The sequence below is a fragment of the Oryzias latipes genome, chromosome 3 (genome assembly GCF_002234675.1).
Source record: "Oryzias latipes chromosome 3, ASM223467v1".
Lineage (NCBI taxonomy): Eukaryota > Metazoa > Chordata > Actinopteri > Beloniformes > Adrianichthyidae > Oryzias > Oryzias latipes.
The window spans coordinates 25,709,926-25,729,207 of record NC_019861.2 but is presented as its reverse complement, the minus strand read 5'-3'; the positions used below and the strand labels follow the sequence as shown (position 1 = coordinate 25,729,207).

Sequence of the window (19,282 nt, the reverse complement as noted above, 5' to 3'; positions counted from 1 at the left end):
GTTTGCCACAGAATATTTAATTAATTATTTTTGTTTTAATACAGTTTCTTTGTGTTTCATTCTGATGAGAGAATAGCACCATCTAGTGGAGGGTTGATAAAACCGCACACAATCCTGCTTTTCTCTGCAGGGTGGGGCTCTGGCCCCGGCATTGGAACCATCTCTACGGAAAATAACGGAGAAAGCCGAACCCAACCCCGGAAGCTTGTGGCCGTCACTGACTACTGTCATCCCGTTGTTGCAATGATGGATTTCCTCTGCCGAGGAGCAGTAGAGTCCGTAAATTTTAAATTAAAACGCTGTAAAATGGAACGAGAAGAACGGGAAAACGTGTAATAGTAGCAGTATAAAGGTATGTGTTTTTGTCGCTATGTTTAAAGCTCTGTTTGTGTTGCGGCGTGCTTTGCTAGCATGCTAGCTTGTTAGCGTCTTTCCGAGGTTAAGTCAAATGCGAGATTTTACAGTCCACTTCTGCTTCTGCTTGTGAGGTTTCGGGCTCAGCCACTAACTGGCTTCCCCCGACGGGCTTTGTATGGTCACTGAAGAGTTCATTCACAGTCACGACCCTTAAAATTAGCCTTGCAACGACAAGACACGACTGATCGATGCGTAATGCCTTCCAATTAAAAATACTTGTATCAGCGTAGGCAGTCACATAGATCGTATATATCAAAGATGACCGGCTTTGTTTTGTTGACCTACTATTGAGCTCCGCGGAAAAGCCAGTGACAAAAACAACAAACAGGGAGGATTAAGAATTTAATATTGAGTTGCTGAAGTGATGGGTGTGTTTCTTTTTTTTTTTTTCAGCTCAGCAATGTGTTTCTTTTAGACTCATATATCGATTTATTATGCCGCACCTATACGACGCTGAAGTTGCTATTGTAAATAATTAAAAAGACATTAAGACTAATATAACAGTGTAACTAACAACGTTATCCTTTATTTAAGCCCAGAGCTGTTATTTAAACAAGTTAAAAACATTTATAAATAAAGCTGGCAGTCAAGTGTGTGCATTATATATTATTATTATTATTAGTAATCTGTTTGTTTTTTAGGGGACAAACTTCATTCTTTTACACCTTTGTGCTTCATTGCTGATGTAAGAAGTTCACTCCACTGCATGCTGTAAAATAATTGAGAAAAAATAGGTTTGGTTCCTCTCAACTTCACTGTTTTGTTTTTTCTTTATCTTGTTAGTTGCAAAACAGATTTAAACAACCTCATGTCATCTGCTAGTGTCTGTTTAAAACTGGATGAGCAGCATTCCTCTCTCTGGACAAATTTTCTTTTAAAGTTGCCGTATGATCTTCTTGAATGTTCCCAGTGGTGTTTAAATTATGATTAAGAAGTTTTTAACCGAAATCCCACAACCTAAATGTCTTAACAAACCAAAGTCAGTTGTACAGACGCAATCTTAGGTCCTGCACGCGCGACGTAATTTGGTGCCTATCTGAATCAAATCGGCCAACAGTAACCGGGACCTGGACAGTCTATCGCTGGGCCAATGAAGCTGGAGCGATCCTGATCACCATACCGGCTCCCAGAAGGCGAGCTGGTGGCCAGACAGAGACCCGCTGTGGGATGGGGAGCAAGCCTGCTCGGGCCTCCTAAACCTTATGATATATTTTTTATTTTCATCGAGGGAATAATAAAAAAACGTCCCCTGTTATTCTTGTTTTTATTTTTACCCTCTCTGGTTAATGCGGGACAGCAAGCCTTCAAACTATGTCAAAGCAAGAACTCAAATGTGGAGATCACATTTGGGACTTCAACTTTAAGTTTAATTTTAAATACGTGCAGCCAACAACAAATTCCAGTCTTGGATTCACTTAAGATACATGCGTGGGACGCAGCAATGTGCCATCTTCTCTTCTCTCTGAACTTGTGCACGCTGGACAGGGCAGATCAGGGAGCTTGTGTAATGCGCATGCGCTCCTGAGTCGTTGTGACATCACAACAGCTCATTAGTTCAAACCGAGTGTCTTAATGACAGTTTGATTGACAGCCATTTAAAAGGAGAAAAACTCAGACATTCAGAAATAAAATGATTTTTTATTACATTTGTTCTCTTTCATAAGAAAAATCCTGTCAGAAAAAAGCTGTCAGAATCCATCCACGTGGTGTTTACACTAGCATTCATGGTAAAGTAAAAATGATTTGCTTTCAGAAAGTATCACTAAATTGGTATATAACTGCCATCAAGGAACAGAAAAAAAGTGAATAATCGCCTGTTCTCTTTCACAATACAAGGAGATGGCTTTCCAAAACTGTCTGAAATGAAGGACTTTGGTTGACCGCTGGTTATACTGGTCAAAGAATGGATGAAAGGAGGTAAAGCTATGCTGCACTGCCAGCTGGAGGATCTATTATCGCTTAAATATACCTTTCTTCTTTGTTTACCTAAAATATGTTCATCAAGTTTCTTTGTATGACAAACACAATTTATCATACATTTCAACAATTCTTCCAGCCCTCTACGCATGTTTGTTGCTCATGGATTTGTCTGTTGTTTAAATTTGATCGTTTTTTTTTTTTTTTTATATATATTTTTGACATTTCTGGAATACTTTGCTTTTGTTCGACTTCTCTTTATGTCTTCTGTAGACATCACAGCTGAAAGAGAATAGAGAAAGTCAGTGAGAGACTGATTAGGATTTAAGTTAAAGAAAAGGTCAGCACCCATTTAAATCATTTTCTGCCTATTTTTATGCCCAAAGCAACAAAACAAAACAAAAAACCTTTGAACTTTAAGGTAAAAAAAATAAATCATAACATGATTGTAAAATAACAATAGAGCATCATCTCAAATTTATAATAAGTTAGCTTACTGAAATCTGAAATGAAGCATTTAGGAAGATCAAATAACTAATTTGAGCAGCTGCTTTGGCTTAACAGGAAGCTTAAAAACCGATGGGTATACTAAATGACTTTAAAAACCTCATTATTTGTTTACACTTGCAGTGACCTTCTGCAGATCCACTGCTCAGCACAGATAATTAGATTTTCTTGTTAAACAGATGCTTCAGAACCTAAAGTATTAACACTTTCCTAAAACCTACAGGAACAGTCGTTTTTGTTAGAACTTAAGCTTGGGTTGCTCACTTTGAAGCCACAGTCCACATTTCAAAGATTTCTCAGCGTCTGCTGGCCAATTTATGAATAAATAGGTTTAAGTCTGTCATAAATCCAGTCGCAGTAGTTTTGAGTTTCATTTTGCCAGATAGGGGAGAAAGAAAGATGGCTACCAGTGTTTTGTGGCTGTCAAAGGGATATTGTTGGTGTTTGGGGATGTCAGCACTTCCTGTCTCTCATTATCCAGTTTGCTATATTAGAAGGTTTGGATGCTGGATTTTTAGTCAGCTAGAATCAGACAGCTGAGCATGCTGCATCGGCCGTCTCCCTCACGGCTTTAATTTGATTTCAGCAAATAGTGGTCTTCTCTGCTTCAGCATGATAGACCTGAGTCAGTCCACAGTACTTAACTGAATACAGGGGGGAAAATGGTTTTAGCATCAAACACGTGAAATAAGACTCTAATGTGTTTTCTGTTGGTTGTGCCACAAGTTCTCACTTCCAGAAAGATTTGTGTTTCATGATTGTTTGTTACTGAAGCTTCTGACAAAGGAAGAAATGGATTTTCCTCCCAATGGAAGACTTTCTTTTTTTTTAAAACTTGTCATGTCCAACAACTGAGCTAACAGATGAGAACTGAAGGCCTTCTGTGTTGGACAGATTTTACTATTACAAAAAGGGGTTATTGTATCTTCTGATGGCCAATATATAGCTCCCCAAAGCCGGACCAGCTAGGACCAGACCCACCCATCACCATCCCACCCCTTCTAGGTGATGTGACTAATCAGCTGGGACCAGGGAGAGTCTGAACCCGACAGATTATGTTTGGAGGAAGCAGACATAATCGCTAAACTGATATGATCTGACATGAGATTTCTGTACTGATAAATGCTACGATTATTTTTGGATTTCCAGTTCAGGAGGATAGTTTTCTCTGCGATACATAAAACACTGAGAACCATGTGTACCTTGTTGGTTTCCATGTTATTTGGGTCACCTAATAGACAGAGTTTGGGACCTTATATTTAAAGCATATTGATCAATCCTCTCAGACCCTTCGCCTGAATGTTTGGACAGGTGAACAGAACCACAGGACGAGCATTTAGTCGTCTGTGTTGTTACCTGTGTGCATATAGCAGACCGATTGAGACCCATTCTAAAAAACCTTTGTCCTGTGTTGTGAGTTCTGTGGAGAATCTTGAAATGAATAAGTTGCAGATTAGGACTTTTGGTCATATTAAAGGCATTCAGACAGATCTGCAGCCAAAATTGATCACTGGAATTCAATAATAGCCCAGACTCCCATTTTGCGATGGGCAGGTACATTTTTGTCATTTGTGTTAGATACCAATTTGTAAATTTTGAGGGCTTAGTTTTGGGTTGTTAAGGTCCATGAAGTGTGTTACCGTAGCAGGGAGTTGTAGGTCTATTTGGGTCAAGCAGTATTTAGTACTTATAATTGATTTGAGTTGCTGGTATTCTAGAAATTATTTTTTGCTAATCCCATAAATTGAGGATAACGTTGGGTGTAAATGTTCTTTTCTGAAGGATATGCTGAAACTGTTGGATCCCTTTGTTCTTTATTTGGCATCTCATCTGAAGCAAATAGAAATAGCCACACTGATAATGATCAGGAGCCATGCAAAGGGTCAGCCATGCTTTGGTTTGATGTAATAGCCGTGCATCAGAAATGGGTTTTTAACTGGTTGGTGAATGTGTGTTGAGGGTGTAAGGGTGTGGTGAATTCCCTTTCCCCCCACGTTAGTTTCTTCACTATGACTTTGAAACACATTATGGCGAATCCATTTTGTTGATCTTAGACTAAGCAGCATCACATAAATATCTTGTTTTGAAGCTTTACTTTGTGTATTAAAAAGATGTGGGGAAGTGGGTCTGGTTGTAATTATTATTAGCCATTTTGCACCACTGCTGCAGGATCAGTTTCCTTCAGGGACCAGGAGAGGCATCGATTTATCCTCCAGCTGTTAACTTTGTCTCTCCTGAATGTTTTTTTTTTTCGACCTTGATGTGAAAACAGAAGATCAAACTGGGATGAGTAATGCTTCTCTGAGCAATCGGGGGAGGGCTCGAGGTGTACTGGAGTTAGTAACAATAAATTAGTTTTCTTTTTTTTGCAGTTGATGGTAAAAAAAAAAAAAAGACCGAGGTTGGTGGTACTTTTGTTTTGTCCTCTGTGACGAGGATTTTATGACAAGCTTTGGCATCTTGTTGCAATCAAAGATCTAAAACTTGACCTGAAATGTGTTGCTGCCCTGATTATCACTTCATTTAATCGTTTGGTCTTGTCTGTGTCCTTTCTCTGTTATAGTTACAGGACAAATTCAAATTAATTTCAAATTAATTTTATTTATAAAGCACCTTTCATGTCAAACAGACAGCTCAAGGTGTCCTATTAGTTTCTTTTACCGTTTGAAACATTTATTGATGTCATTTTTAGAAACACAATATTTTATTTGGAGTGGATAACAAGAAAGTAGTCTATTAATTCAATCGTCCTCTCCTTTCTCCAGGGAAAGATGCAGTCTTCAAACCATCGACTACGAGACATGGAGCAGCACCACCCGCTGCTTTCAGGAGGCACAGACGTCGAGGCGGATAGCCTGGCAGCCGGAGTGATGGTTGGTGGTCCGCACTCGGGTCACGCCGTGGGGAACCGCACGGTGTGGTTCATTCAGGACAGCTGTGGGATGGTGTGCGCGACCATGACCTGGTTCCTGGTTCTTTACGCTGAGTTTGTGGTGAACTTTGTCATGCTCCTGCCCTCCAAGAACTTCTGGTACTCTCTGCTGAACGGGGCTGCCTTCAACTCTTTGGCTATACTGGCGCTAGCCTCCCACCTTCGCACCATGCTCACTGACCCGGTAAGGAAGTTAAATCAACATAAATTCAATTCAATTATACTTTATTAATAAAATAAATAACAATAAATACTGTCAAGTTAAAGTTTAGGTTAATAATCAAGGTTTTTTTCTTTGTGTAACCAAAGTGGGGGGAAAAATCATTACATTTGTTTTCCTAATAAATGATGGTCATATTAACCTGACTTCATATCAAGCAGTACAATGTACCCTCGTTTATCTAAAAATAACTTACAAAGTCCACCAAGTAGGATTATAGATGTTTTAAGGCTGTAAAACCCAATACATTCTTTATACACTTTTCTCAGACAGACATTAGCATTTAAACGCTTTTCTCTTGTGCGTAAACCCTCAAAGTTCAAACCTTAATAGACACATAATTCCAGTATCATGAAATGAAAACAAGGATCTGATAGCAGTTGAAGATTTATGTAGAACGGAACGCCTTCTGTACTGGAGACATGACACAGAAGAGGTTGATTGACGAGGTCAATAGCCAATCAGGACTTGGAACACAATGTACTGTTTAAAAAAAACAAAAGAAGCATACCAAAATGCACTTAAAACAAACCGTGAAAGATGAACCACAACACAGCTAGGAAACACTGATTTTATATATCATAAGTAAATTTGCCCTCTTAGTTTTTCTTTTAGGCTAATAAGGTTGTGACTTGATGAATAAACATCCATCAAAGCTTTTTTCCCCCCCATTTTAAGTACTTTTTCCCCTGGTTTCTTTGTCCTGTAGGGTGCAGTTCCCAAGGGCAATGCAACCAAGGAGTACATGGAAAGCTTACAGCTGAAGCCAGGCGAGGTCATCTACAAGTGCCCAAAGTGCTGCAGCATCAAACCAGAGAGGGCACATCACTGCAGGCCAGTCTCACACCCCGTCCACACACATTTTGAAAAGACCATTAATGTCACTTTATATCCTCAAGTGGTGACACAGCCACACCAGGGTTTCTTTACTCAGGCAACAAGTTCAATCTTCCCAGTGTTAAACTCTTGCAGTGGTGGAATGTTTATTTTAGCTTCACAGTACAAACCATACTTCCACAGTCTCTCCTTTTTTTTTTTTACTTCTGTCAGCATTTTTACATTGAAGATGGTAACCAGCTGGAGTTATCATTTCTAAACTCACTTCAATACTCCAGAGTAACAAGATGACAAAACTTTTGCTGGACACTCACTTTTTGATCATCTGCTTCTGCCCTTTTTTGCTTAACGGTTGAGATATTTACGCAGTCTAATACTTCATCGGCTTTTGTTTATGTGAGATTGGATCCAGTCAGTTTCTTTGCTTTAAAGAACAGATCTCTGGCACATTTGTCTTAAGAGAAAATGGTGTTCTTTTCTTTTTTTGCCCGACTGTAAATGTGAAGCAAAGACTTGTATAAACAACCAATTTTAATTTTTTTTTTTTTACCGACCGTCTCTGTACCACCTAAAACACACTTTATATCGAAGTCTGCATAAACATTTACAAGCACTTCGGCTTTGGGGAAATCTGCATAGTCTCCCAGCCCTTCATACATTAACTGTTCTTTTCCTGCCTGCAGTATTTGTAAGCGATGCATCCGGAAGATGGATCATCATTGCCCCTGGGTCAATAACTGTGTGGGAGAAAAAAACCAGAGATTCTTTGTTCTCTTTACTGTAAGTACTCCAAAGGTGTTGTTGTACTAGTTCTGCTGGGTGTGGCAGAAATGTTTAGGATATTTTTTGTCAAACAAAACTGGTGCATGTTTTGTGTTTGCCTCTTCTCTGCACAGATGTACGTAGCTTTGATATCGGCTCATGCCCTGGGCCTCAGTGGCATGCACTTCTTCACATGCATTAAAGTGCAGTGGAACGGTAAGGCTGCGTTTGTGGCATTTACTTTACAAAAAGTTTAAGGTAAAATAATTGCATAAACAAAAAGGCATATACATACTGCACTCCTTAGAGCTGGCAAAGAAAATACAGAACAGAAGGGTAAAGAAGTTTTTTTTCTTCCTAAGACTGTGCTGCTGAAGTTGTAGAGCTTGATTGTGGAAGATCTGACATTCAGGTTTTTCCCTGCTGCTTTTGTTGGCCTTTTTGCAGGAGAATTATGGAAAATTAAGCCAACATTTGCTTTATAGGGGTCATGTTTTCACTGTGATTTTTTTCAGAATGAGCTAAATAACTCACTTCGGAGTCTGTGACCTTCAAACAGAGCAAGCTGCAGAGAGCGCTTCTCTGTCGGTAAAAGTAAACATCCCAGATCGCAGTTTACTTTCAAAGCGTCATTTGGTTTAATAAGACTTTATCATGTTGTCAGTTCTTGTTTTTAACAGCCAAAACGGAAGTAGAATGAAAATTAGAAACCTCCAACAGCCAGAAAAGGCTTTAGTTTTAGACATTCGGATGAGGTTTTTGTTGCACAGTAACAGTCTTGTTTTCTTCTTTCTGTGTTGTCAGAGTGCAGTGATTTTTCTCCTGGGGTGTCTGTGCTGCTGCTGATTTTTCTCTGCCTCGAAGCCGTCCTCTTCCTCACTTTCACAGCTGTAATGTTTGGCACACAGATCCACTCCATCTGTAACGATGAAACGGTTTGTATCCGCTGCCTCCTGCACATTTTTATTTCCCTTACCGGTACTTTGTGTAACCAGGAACTTATGTCAAATGGGAATATTTAAACAAAAGATGACAGCAGGCCAACTTCAATGTGTTCTTCATCTGTAAATAAGTGACTCATATTAATCCAGTTCTGATGTGTTTGTGGCAGGAAATTGAGCGTCTTAAAAACGAGAAGCCAACGTGGGAGCGTCGCACCAGATGGGATGGAATGAAAACAGTTTTTGGGGGTCCGCCCTCTCTGCTGTGGTGCAACCCGTTCACAGGTCTACGTCTGCGCCGGCTTCTGCTGAGCCGCGGGCGACGTAGCGGCTCAGAGTTTTCTGTCTGACAGGATGGGGTCGGGAAGGTTTATACCACCAACAGTTGCTGCGATTTCAAGCAGAACTTCTTACATGCCTTCAGTGGCTGGAACTGAGACGGACCTCTTCCCCCTGAGGCTTTATGTCTGGACGGCAGGCTGCTATGATGCATCACCGTCACCGTGCTCATGGAACACCTTCTGCATTGCTAGGACAGTGGAAAAGCATCTTTAAACACTGGAGGAATTTTTTTATATTTTAATAACAGCGTTTGGGTATAAGTTTGTCGGTACATGATCTAATGTGTAATCGGTCTTTATTTTTCTCCTGACTTTTATTGGAACTCTATCCTTCCACCTTTTACTGGCAGTGTGATGAGTTCATCTTCTGTGCTGCACAAAAAAAAGTTTAGTTATATATATAAATTTCTTTTTTTTAAAGTGGACGAGTTTTATGTCTTCAATCACCTCTGGACCCACAAAAGATCATCTAACTTTGGACTGAGGAAAGGAAGTGGGCCAAGCAAGACGTACACTACTTAGCAGAACACTTGAGTCACATAAGAGACACGTGGAACGTAGTGAGCATCAGATGCTGAGATGCTTGAATTTGCATGTACAAAAGCTCAATCAGTGGGGCTTTCATCAAACAACAAATGATTGAACATGCTACCATGATTGAACAAGAGCCTTATTCTTATTCAAACAGACTGAATAGACTCTAAGCTTTTAGTGTGCATCTTTCTTATTTTTTTGCATCAATAACCCAAAATTTTGAATTTTTGGACTACGCAGATGTCTTTTTCCATCCTTATATTCAAAAAAACTACTCCTCAGTTGCCAGATGACTGTTGGGGTTCAACTGCAGTTTATTCTTATCTTTGAGTTGATAATGGATATGTAGTAATGGAATATGTTTGACTTTTTCCACTTTAATGCTTCTACATGCTGCTCAAAGTCACTGACTGCCAGAACACTGTCATAATTCAGGTAGACGACTTAATCTCAATCATTTCTCATAGATATTTCTTTATATCAAATACTTGGGGTTACCAAGGGTATCGGAACAACTAATGGAAACCCTTTGGGATAAAATTGTACTAAACCTCAAGACAGAGCTCAGTATTAAGTGTGGTAGATGTGCATGCTGCTTGGCGACTGTGTGGAGCGATATTTTTAAAACAGGAGTGCAGTTTGTTAGGCTTTGTTCCTCTGGACAGTCAGCCTGCACATTTGAAAAGAAAGAACTACAATTTTGGAGCATAGAATGTGGCTTCTCATACTTTAACGTTTATAAGAATAAAACCCTAAATTATCTGGCAGTAAAGAAAGAACAATCCTTTTCTAGATTCATCCAAGCGCTCACATTGTCTTCAAACTCATGCAGTCAGTAGAATTTGCTTGAAATATGTACTTACATTTGTTTTATCTCTATTTTACTACTTGGCTAGTTGGCACAACATAAACATGTTTTTGGGTTTAAAGAGCACTTGTTGAATCCTGTTGGTTTTATCAAACCTTACTTTTCAGTTGTTGTTTTTTTTTTTTTTTGATGATCTACTGCTGTTTTAGTCATTTTTTATTGTCAGAGGAAAAAAAACATTACTATGAGAATATCAGATGCTCAAAGACTAGTGTTTCCAGGTAATGAACAGCAATTAGAATGTAAAACCAGTATGATTTTAGGATTAGCGGTCAGTGCATTCAGCACTAACTGATATCAGGGGATTTGTTATTTTCAATGCTGGCTGACTTTTTTTTTTTCTTTTAGGCTGGATTTTTTCAGAATATCACTTTCACTCGAAAGCTATGCCACAATCATGTAGGTTGCTAATTTCACCGATAACATTTGAAACTTTTATTAGAAGTCAAATCCATACATGTAATTAGAGGCTAATATACAAAAAACAGTGTTTTTGAGTGAACAGAGTCGATCGCATCTCTTGTGCTGATTTGCTGTCATTGTTGGAAAACCTTGTTTTATTGTTTACAAGTATATGATCAAATAGTATGTTTTCCTTAAGCTTACTATAATGCTGTCGGTTTCCTACGTTTGGGTATTTTGGGTACTTTTTCCATCATTAGACCGACCATGCTGACCTTTGCGTTCTCTCCGCCTTTCGCTGTGCGATTTAAAAAAAATCTGCCAAATGAGCCGATTATTGAACACCATGCAAACCCATCTATGACAACACTGTGCTGTTGAACTTTTTTTTTTCTAAATTATTTTCCACAAACTGTGGTGCTTTTTAAAGGAATTTATGCATAATCTAGGAGACTTTTGTGATGAGTATTAACAGGATGGGAGTTTAGTTACAGTTTTATTTATCATCGCTGACAACGAAGACTTTCTTACCCACTTTCTCCAGAGAATGTTTTCTTTAAGGGCAAAAATCTTTACAAAGGAAATATAAAGGTAACTATTATTAACTTGTGAATTGAATGTTTTATTAGGTTTTTTGTATTGTGTCAGACAATGTCATATCCCTCATGTCATACTTTTACATAATAAAAACAAATTAAACTTGTGATTTCAGCATGATTTCTTGTAATGCAGAGACATCCATGCAAAGAAGAATATCAGCTGGTGTCAAATAGTAGGGAAACTGAATGCTTAAGCCGATGCAGTGGTTTCATATTGTATTAGAGCCTGAGTAATATATGTTCCAAGGTTTTCATTTTTATAATGAAAGAGTGGATTGGATTAAATTATTGAGTTTAAAAAGGGGCGAGAATCTAATATCACCCAATGTTAGTGTAGTAAAATAAAAAGTTGAAAAGTTAGTGTGGAAAAGGTACGAATTATATGAATTATACTTTGTTTTTACCTTTGATATTTTTGGTTAAAAAAATTGCTAATTTTTAAAATGTCCTTTTTTATTTGTATGTTCTTCTTTTAATGAATATACTAAAGGGGTTTAGCAATGGTGACGCTGCAAGACTCAGCAAAGCCGGACTTTGAATCTACCGGTGTCTGCGTCTTGAAAAACACCATTCCGCTGTCGCTCGATAGAAGGCGCTAACGCACCCAAACTCGGTTTATAAGCTGCAAAAGGCTAACGAACAAGTTAGGCTCCGAAAATGCTCCAAAAATTAGAAGAAGAAGAAGACCTGATTTAACATGGCGGCAAAAAAGTGTGTAAACAGCGATCTTGTTAGTGTCGAACGGGTTGTTAACAGATGGATTGTAGATTATAATTTATCTCTGGCGCTGGAATTATTCAAAAAACAACAATTCGAGGACTTTAATGAAGTCAGGAACGTGCTGAGTGGTAGGTGGCTAATCCTCGATCATGCCGTTGACTAACCCGTAACTGAGTCTACAGTCTGCATATAATGATAACTTTTTTTTATTTATTTAGCATCCTTAATAAAGACGTTCATTTCCCCATGGTAAACCCTGCTGCACAACCTTTACACAAATCATCTGATATTAGAGTTTTAACTTAAGCAACTTTTTAGTTTAGTACATCCCTGCAGAGCTCTTTTGAGTCAGAGGTAAAATCTGCAGAAGAATGGGTTTGTAAACATGTTTTAGTTAAACTTTGTCATTTATGTTTACATTTTCGTCATGTGTCACAACTGAGCAAGAACGATGGTAAACGTTTAATTCTGCAGTCAGTTTGGTCTTTAAGAGTTAACTTAAGCTCACATTGAACTAATTTCAAACAAATTCATTTATTGTAAATATTTAAACGCTCTTGAAAACAAAAAAAAGACATGGCCCACAGGCCACAAGTGCATTTTTATAAACAGTGATGTGGGTAGTTGCTGGGTTTTTGTCTGTAAGAGAATGTACCCAATGAACATTTTACTGTTAAGCATTGCAGACCCCTGATTGAGGTTATTTTGGGTAAAATGATTATTTTGAGGTGATCAAACAAAAAACGTGTGTGACGTGTACGCCTGGATAAATTAGTATAGATTGTATGGTAACTAAGATTTAGCTGTATAAAAGTCACAAAGCTAAAGTAACTAAAGATAGAAAAATTGTTGGCTTTCTTTACAGGATTCTGAAAATCTACTTTTATTTTCCATTTAAATACACATTGACACACACTATATACTAACCAATATTTTCACAAAAACTTAAAAACCAACCAACCACACACCTATGGACACAGACACACAGTATTAACGTATTTGTTTTAGATAAAATTTTCAAGAAATTCTTTTAAATGTTAAGAATTTTGGTTGGATCTGTCAGTTCAGCCTTTGAGGATGATAACTTTACAGTCAGGGCAAAGTTTGCATGTTACGATTTTTACTTTTGATTCATTTCCTGATTCGAGTTACACAAACAAACAAAAACACTGACCTATTTATATTTTAAAGTAATTGTAGAACTTCTTTTTTGTAACTGCAGTTGGTTGTTTACCTTTCAGTTGTCATGAAGCGCCCTGTAGAGGCCACCAGTGACATGCCCTTGAAGATCAGAATGCTACAGTTCCTTGGACGGATAAATGAAGGGGAAAACCTCGGTAAAAACAACAAAGATTTCTTTCATTGTTTAACATCCTTTTTACAAGTTAGTCAATGTTTAAACCTATGTTGGCAGATTGTAAGGTAAAGTAAGGTCAACTTTATTGTCCTCAAAGAGACAATAAGAGACATTTGTTCTGGGCCACAGAGCCACAAACTGTACAACATCCTTCATCATTCACACATCACATACATGATAAAAGAGCATAAAGCAATTACATAGTAAATAAGTAAAAACAGAGTATACAGATTTTTCCCCCAGTTTGTCAATTTGTCTGTATCTGCAATTATGCAATTAGATGGTTTTTACATACAGTGGAGCCCAAAAGTAGTTGGCAGTCAACAATTCTGTAAGTTTTTCCTCTTAAAAAGATGAGAGAGGTCATTCATCAGGCACACTTCAACTGTGAAAGGCAGAAAGTAAAAAAAAAAAAAAAAATGGAAATCCTTTTTTAGATTTGAAGTTTACAATTTGGGGGAAACAAATGTTATTTAGAATTCTGTCCCTCACTGAGCTGTAACTTCTTCTTTTAAGAAGATCTTCTATCCTCCACTCATTCATAACCTGTAATAATGGCACTTGTCCATACTCTAAAACAGTCAGACTGCAACCTAACCCCCAAGACTACAGAGCTGGTGTCCAAGATCACCAGTGAAAAGATTGGACAGCTGAAGAAGACTGGGACACAGTTGAAGTTTTTCTGATGAACATTACAGCTTTGGCTCATATTTTTAAAGTCAGACAACTGTCAGAATCGGTCAATGCTGAACACTTTTTTTTGTCTCCTCCCTATAAACGAAGGTTTGCACTTCAGTATCCATTCTTGTAAAAAAATAAATAAAATGTAACTTATTTCAAGTAGGTAAGTAAAAATTGTTCTTTAAGGCTCTCCTTTATAATAAATTGTGCTTTGTCCTTGAATCTAGAATTAATCTATGATCCTGGGACACCAGTGACCCCATTGGAATCAGCTCTGTTGCTGCTAGAGAACATAATGGAAGCTTTTGGCATCCCACAGCAAGATTGGGAGGACGCCTCAAACTCTCTCAAAGTGATGGTAAGTCATTTAAACGTTCTCAAGTTTTATGCTCATCTCATTTGACTCTGTAAAAGAGACGTTTGAGAAATCTTCAATTAGGTGCTCTATTCTATACTAAAGTACCTCCATGGTTTACCTCAGTTCTGTGTCAGTTTTACGAAGCATTGCTTTGGTGTTTTATATAGAAAAAAGTATGTAGGTTTACTAAAGAAATTATTTTGTTTGTAGATTGTAGCAACATTCATAAAAAATGGGAACTTTGACAAAGCAGCACAGATGCTCAACAAATACTTTCCGAAGCCAGTTGGTCGAGTGGTGAGTTATTTTTTTTGTAAATCATACTTTTCCATTTTCAAGAAAACTGTTTTTCAAGTCAATCACAAAAAGAAAAGAAAAAAAAGAGTATATCAAAGTTTATGCTCTCTAATTATCACTAATACCTATACAGTGCCCTTGTGTGGCAGACAGAAATGTTTTGTTTTTAATTCAATCGTTTTTTCTTTTGTCTCTTTTTCATGAAGTTTAAGTTGTTTTTTTTTCTCCATATTATTCATCTCACACAATTGATTTTTTTTCTCTGTAGAGAAATATTTTAGAGGGTCTCATCAGACAGAAGAATAAAACCTCCAACAGTTTCAGCTTCCAGTTGTTCAAGCAAGAAATGCTGGCCTTTGTCCAACGGCTTTGCTACTTCGATGTTCCCTTTTCCTACAGGGTATGTACAGTTAGCATGTTAAAAAAAACATGAGCAATCATTATCAAGTGTCATGATTTCTTTATAATTACTAAAAAAAAAAGGTTGAACCAAACTGATCTTTGAGATCAGGGAATTCATAATATTAGTCACTTATATATAAAAGTCTGTATTTGCAATTGTCAAAGCTCCACTGCATGTTTTGTTTGTGTAACAGGCTGCACAAGAGCTGCTCACCATGAGGTTGGAAGTAGATGGAGATGACGACGCAGAGGAAATCGAGCAGGAAGTAACCAATGCAACCCCCAGCCCACAAAAGAATCCCGTTCCTTTCCAACCATGGTGCCGTATACCCTTTCTTTCTCTGTTCCTTCATCAGAATATTTAAAAGTTGCTAAAACCTTGACGTGTTTGAGCCCCTTTTAGAAGAATTCCATTACTTTAATCAACTCTTTAACTCATGAATCAAAATATCAAACATGCCAATGCGTCTTGGTTTGCTGCAGAATGAACATCAATACAGGAGCAATGGAGATATCTCTGTAACTGTTCATTTCCTGTTTTTGCAGCAAACATCTAATTATCCTGAGATCCAGATTAGAATCAGTTTACAATGCCCTTTCAGAAGATGAAAAAACATTTGCCCAGTTGGAGCAAGAAGTGGAAACAGAGATCCAGGACAGAGACGGGCTTCATCTTGAACATTCATCAGATTCTGAGACACTGGATGATTTGAATGCTGAGCGGGCAGATCTGCCTCAAAGAAACGTATGCAGCCCTATGGAAGCATCCCCAGCAGAGCAGCCTCCACAAACAGACGATGGCCCTCAAATACAAGCCAGGTCGCTGTCAAAGGAACACTACACCGTGGCACGGCTGGTGACTGAACCCGACAGTCAGTCGAGCTCGCAGTACACGACGGGGCTGGAAGAGCTTGAAACTGAGGCGGGAACAGAGAAGCCACCACAAGTGCCAGATGGCTCCAGCGAAAAAGAGCTGCAGTGCCCCGTTTCTGATGGTGAAACTGCCATCCCCACACCAAAACGCCCCAGGCGAAGCAAAAAAACTGCTGCAAGGTGAGCTGCACGGGAAAGTATGTCTCTACGCTTTGTACCCTGAAGTCTAAGTGATGTGCATCTTCTAGCTGTCGTTTTTGGATCATGGGTTTTTCTGTTTTCCACACAGAGCTGCAGCCAGTGTGCTGGAGACCTCCTCCGACAGTGAAGATAACTCAGTTGAGAAAAGAAAGGAAATGCAAGAAGAAACTCCTCCGTGTCAGTCTAACAAATCCAAATCCAGGTTAGTCACCAAACATTTGTCTGAATTGTGTTTTCTAGGTTGACCATAAGGACTTTAAGTCCCACAAGGGACTTATATTCAAAGTAGGAAACCACATCTATTATAGTAATTCAATTCTAATGAAAGCATGCATTTATTTACTAAATCAAATATTTTTCTCAAAGCTTTTAAACTGCTTGCAAACCTGTTATTGTATAGTCTCCAGTGTAGGTTAATCCTAAAACACTACAGTTGTATGATGTTTGCACAAAACATATTTAACTGTGAGAGATTCAAATGTTGTAACTTTGTGTTTATTTATTTTTTGGCGTAGCAAAATGTAAATCATTTAGAAGTTTAATGCCAAGTATTTAGAAACTGTTTTTAAATGCATAAAAACAAAACCTGCCCGTTTTGAACAGGACTCTCTAAGAAAAATGAAAAATGACCACCTTGGTTTTTATCTTAGAAACTCTGGGACATCAAAACGCCATTCATCTGGCCTTCAGGATGATTACATCACACCAGTTAAGAGGCCAGTTAGACAACCTTCCACTGGTTCTTCAAAGAAGAAAAGGTGAAGACCATGTCTTATGTTTTTTAAAAGTTTTCTTTAAAACCGATTTCTCTGGATGAAAATGAAAAACGTTTGTCTTTATGCAGCAGCAGCACCGGCCGTAGCATCAGCCCTGAAAGTGTCGGGGAGTCCCCCATCACAGAGTCTTGCTTGGACAGCCCCTCCGGCCCATGCCATCAGCATCCTGTCCCTCAAAAGAGCTCCACCCCAGAACAGGCTTTCCCTAACACTAAATGGTTAGTAAATGATCACGACCACACTGTTAAAAATAGTCTAAATATAAAATGCAAACTTGCAAATACCATGAGCTCATGTGGGTATTTTAGTCTATAAGCACAGTGGTGAGGTGGAAACAAAAAAAAAAAAAAAAAAGAGCGCTCCTGTTTTGTACTGATTGCATTTGCTAGTTTTTTTTTGAGGGGGTGGGGGGGGGTGATCCTAAAAGTCTGGAATTAAAATAGTATATTTTGAAAGATTTTACTACTCATCCAAGTGGCTTCATAAATCTGATGAAGAAGATTTTAGGTTGAGATGCCAGGACTCAACTTCCTAAATTTTTTCCCCTCACCAACTTCTCTGGGTTTTGTTCTTTAATGGGGAAAGAAAAGATTTATTGAAAAGACATCGATAGATTATGGACAAATTAATGGATTTACTTGTCAAATCTAGAAGATTGTATTGGTCTAACATGACAACATAACATGACAACTACCTCAATCATGTGGTAGCTTTATGTAACCTTGTTATTCATTGTTGGTCAAACTGCCAGATGCCCCAATAACTTTTTAAATGTAACCCAATGAGGCCAGGTTTAAAGATCATCGTGTCCACACCTCCCAAGTTGGGATTTTCTCTTTTACATTGGTTAATACTGAAGTTAAAGTTTCTTCATTAAGCAACCTTAGAGTTTTATGTTATTTATTTGCGTCTTTTTATGGTTGCGAAAAATACTGCTGATGCAAACAAACTTACGACTTTCTATGATTTCAGGAAATCCCTGTTCAGAACAGCTAAAGAGAGTAAGGTCACATGGAACAACGAGGAGATGGAGTTCCTTCTAAAGGACACCAAAGGTTTGTTTTTTTATTCACGATCTTTCAAAGTGTAATACTTCTTGTTTAAAAAACTGCTATTTTTTTCTTCTTTTTTTTTTAATCAATCAGGGTCAAACGAAAGCATCAAGTCAAACTCAGGCCATAAGAGGAAGGTAACTTCAAAAAATCTTTTTTTTTCTTATTTGTAAAATTAAACAAAATAGTAAATCTTGCGTCACAGTTTAGAACAGCTTTGACACGTTTCACTTTATACACTTGCCTGTTATATTGTCCATGAAACATTTAAACAAAAAAAATCCAAATAATGGATGAATTATTCCAAGCATTATTGTAACATCACAAACCTAATTTGTTTGTGTCGCAGTGGACTGACCAAGAGACAGAAATGTTGAAGGAGGGGGTGAAGACATTCGGAGAGGGCAACTGGAGTAAGATCAAAAGTTATTACGATTTCAAAGACAGAACAAATGTTAACCTGAAGGATCGCTGGAGGACGATGAAAAATCTGAAAATGGTTTAAATATGCTATAGCTCTAGTTTTGTTTTTTTCATTTCTCTACATTGTTTTCTGTACATATCAAAAAAGACTGTCCTGACCTGAACAAAGTTCATTAAATCTTGTGGTCAAAGAGTTGTCTCTGTGTCAAATGGCATGAAGAACCTTTTCAGTTCATTCCTTCACTGCAGACTTGAACGTGGAAACAAACATTTTATTTACTGAAAGGGTTATTTGTTAAAGTGCAAACAGAAACTGTTTGGACATCTGTAAGAAAGGATTCAAGAGAAATCTGGTGACTGCTGAATATCAAGGTGCATCAAGTGAGATTCATCTATTTTTTGGACAAAGGCTTAACTCCTCGTTTTTGTTTGTGCACAAATCCTCTCATTTAGCTCATTTTGGGTGTTCTTCAGTTTAAGCTAATTTGGCTTTTAGCAAAATCCCAGCTGTTTAGCTTCATTTTGACATTCTTCTAGTTATTTTTGCTATTTTGGCTTCTGTTCATTGTATTTACATTTTGCTTTCTCGTTTAGCTCATTTAGGCGTTATTTCAACTATTTAAAGTATTGGGGCACCTTGCATTAAGCCAAATTGTGTCAGCAAACATCTAAAGCCATTTTCTTATGTTTGCATAAGTACACTTCTTAAACTAATTTAGCAAATTGCTTTAAAACATTTACCAAACATCTTCCAGCTGTTTGCTGAACATTTTTGTTGAAGCAAACTTCTTTAGCCTGAACAAAATAGCTTCAACATTATTGCAGGCAATGCTACATACAGTGCCCAGACTAAATGAGTACACCC

General features: G+C 37.9%; 2 protein-coding genes across 4 annotated transcripts; both read left to right on the top strand.

Annotated features, from left to right (window-relative positions):
• Positions 1 to 176: 176 nt before the first annotated feature.
• zdhhc7 (zinc finger DHHC-type containing 7) lies at positions 177 to 11,384 on the top strand. Its single transcript, XM_023953563.1, has 7 exons — positions 177 to 352; positions 5,607 to 5,957; positions 6,703 to 6,827; positions 7,514 to 7,610; positions 7,727 to 7,808; positions 8,397 to 8,527; positions 8,704 to 11,384. Exons 2-7 carry the CDS (start codon positions 5,613 to 5,615, stop codon positions 8,881 to 8,883), a joined length of 960 nt encoding a protein of 319 aa, XP_023809331.1. The 5' UTR covers positions 177 to 352; positions 5,607 to 5,612; the 3' UTR covers positions 8,884 to 11,384.
• A 528-nt stretch (positions 11,385 to 11,912) lies between these two features.
• Positions 11,913 to 18,611, top strand: terf2 (telomeric repeat binding factor 2). 3 transcript variants are annotated; one of them, XM_011492655.3, is made up of 13 exons: positions 11,913 to 12,125; positions 13,239 to 13,334; positions 14,263 to 14,393; positions 14,604 to 14,690; positions 14,959 to 15,090; positions 15,287 to 15,411; positions 15,639 to 16,145; positions 16,255 to 16,368; positions 16,817 to 16,924; positions 17,014 to 17,160; positions 17,915 to 17,997; positions 18,088 to 18,131; positions 18,344 to 18,611. In XM_011492655.3, the coding sequence occupies exons 1-13, from the start codon at positions 11,975 to 11,977 to the stop codon at positions 18,497 to 18,499; spliced, it is 1,881 nt and encodes a 626-aa protein (XP_011490957.1). In that variant the 5' UTR covers positions 11,913 to 11,974; the 3' UTR covers positions 18,500 to 18,611. The 3 variants fall into 3 exon arrangements, with proteins under 3 accessions (XP_011490957.1, XP_004067316.1, XP_023809329.1); XM_004067268.4 differs by having other exon boundaries at positions 11,915 to 12,125; positions 17,011 to 17,160; XM_023953561.1 differs by having other exon boundaries at positions 11,929 to 11,988; positions 17,011 to 17,160.
• Positions 18,612 to 19,282: the final 671 nt, after the last annotated feature.

Excerpts from the sequence above, each read along its gene's own strand:
- zdhhc7 (XM_023953563.1), top strand. The coding sequence starts at position 5,613 with ATGCAGTCTTCAAACCATCGACTACGAGACATGGAGCAGCACCACCCG. Across the intron at positions 6,828-7,513 it reads GAGAGGGCACATCACTGCAG|TATTTGTAAGCGATGCATCC; the intron begins GCCAGTCTCACA and ends TCCTGCCTGCAG. Across the intron at positions 7,611-7,726 it reads GATTCTTTGTTCTCTTTACT|ATGTACGTAGCTTTGATATC; the intron begins GTAAGTACTCCA and ends TTCTCTGCACAG.
- terf2 (XM_004067268.4), top strand. The coding sequence starts at position 11,975 with ATGGCGGCAAAAAAGTGTGTAAACAGCGATCTTGTTAGTGTCGAACGG. Across the intron at positions 14,691-14,958 it reads CGAAGCCAGTTGGTCGAGTG|AGAAATATTTTAGAGGGTCT; the intron begins GTGAGTTATTTT and ends TTTTCTCTGTAG. Across the intron at positions 15,412-15,638 it reads CCCGTTCCTTTCCAACCATG|CAAACATCTAATTATCCTGA; the intron begins GTGCCGTATACC and ends CTGTTTTTGCAG.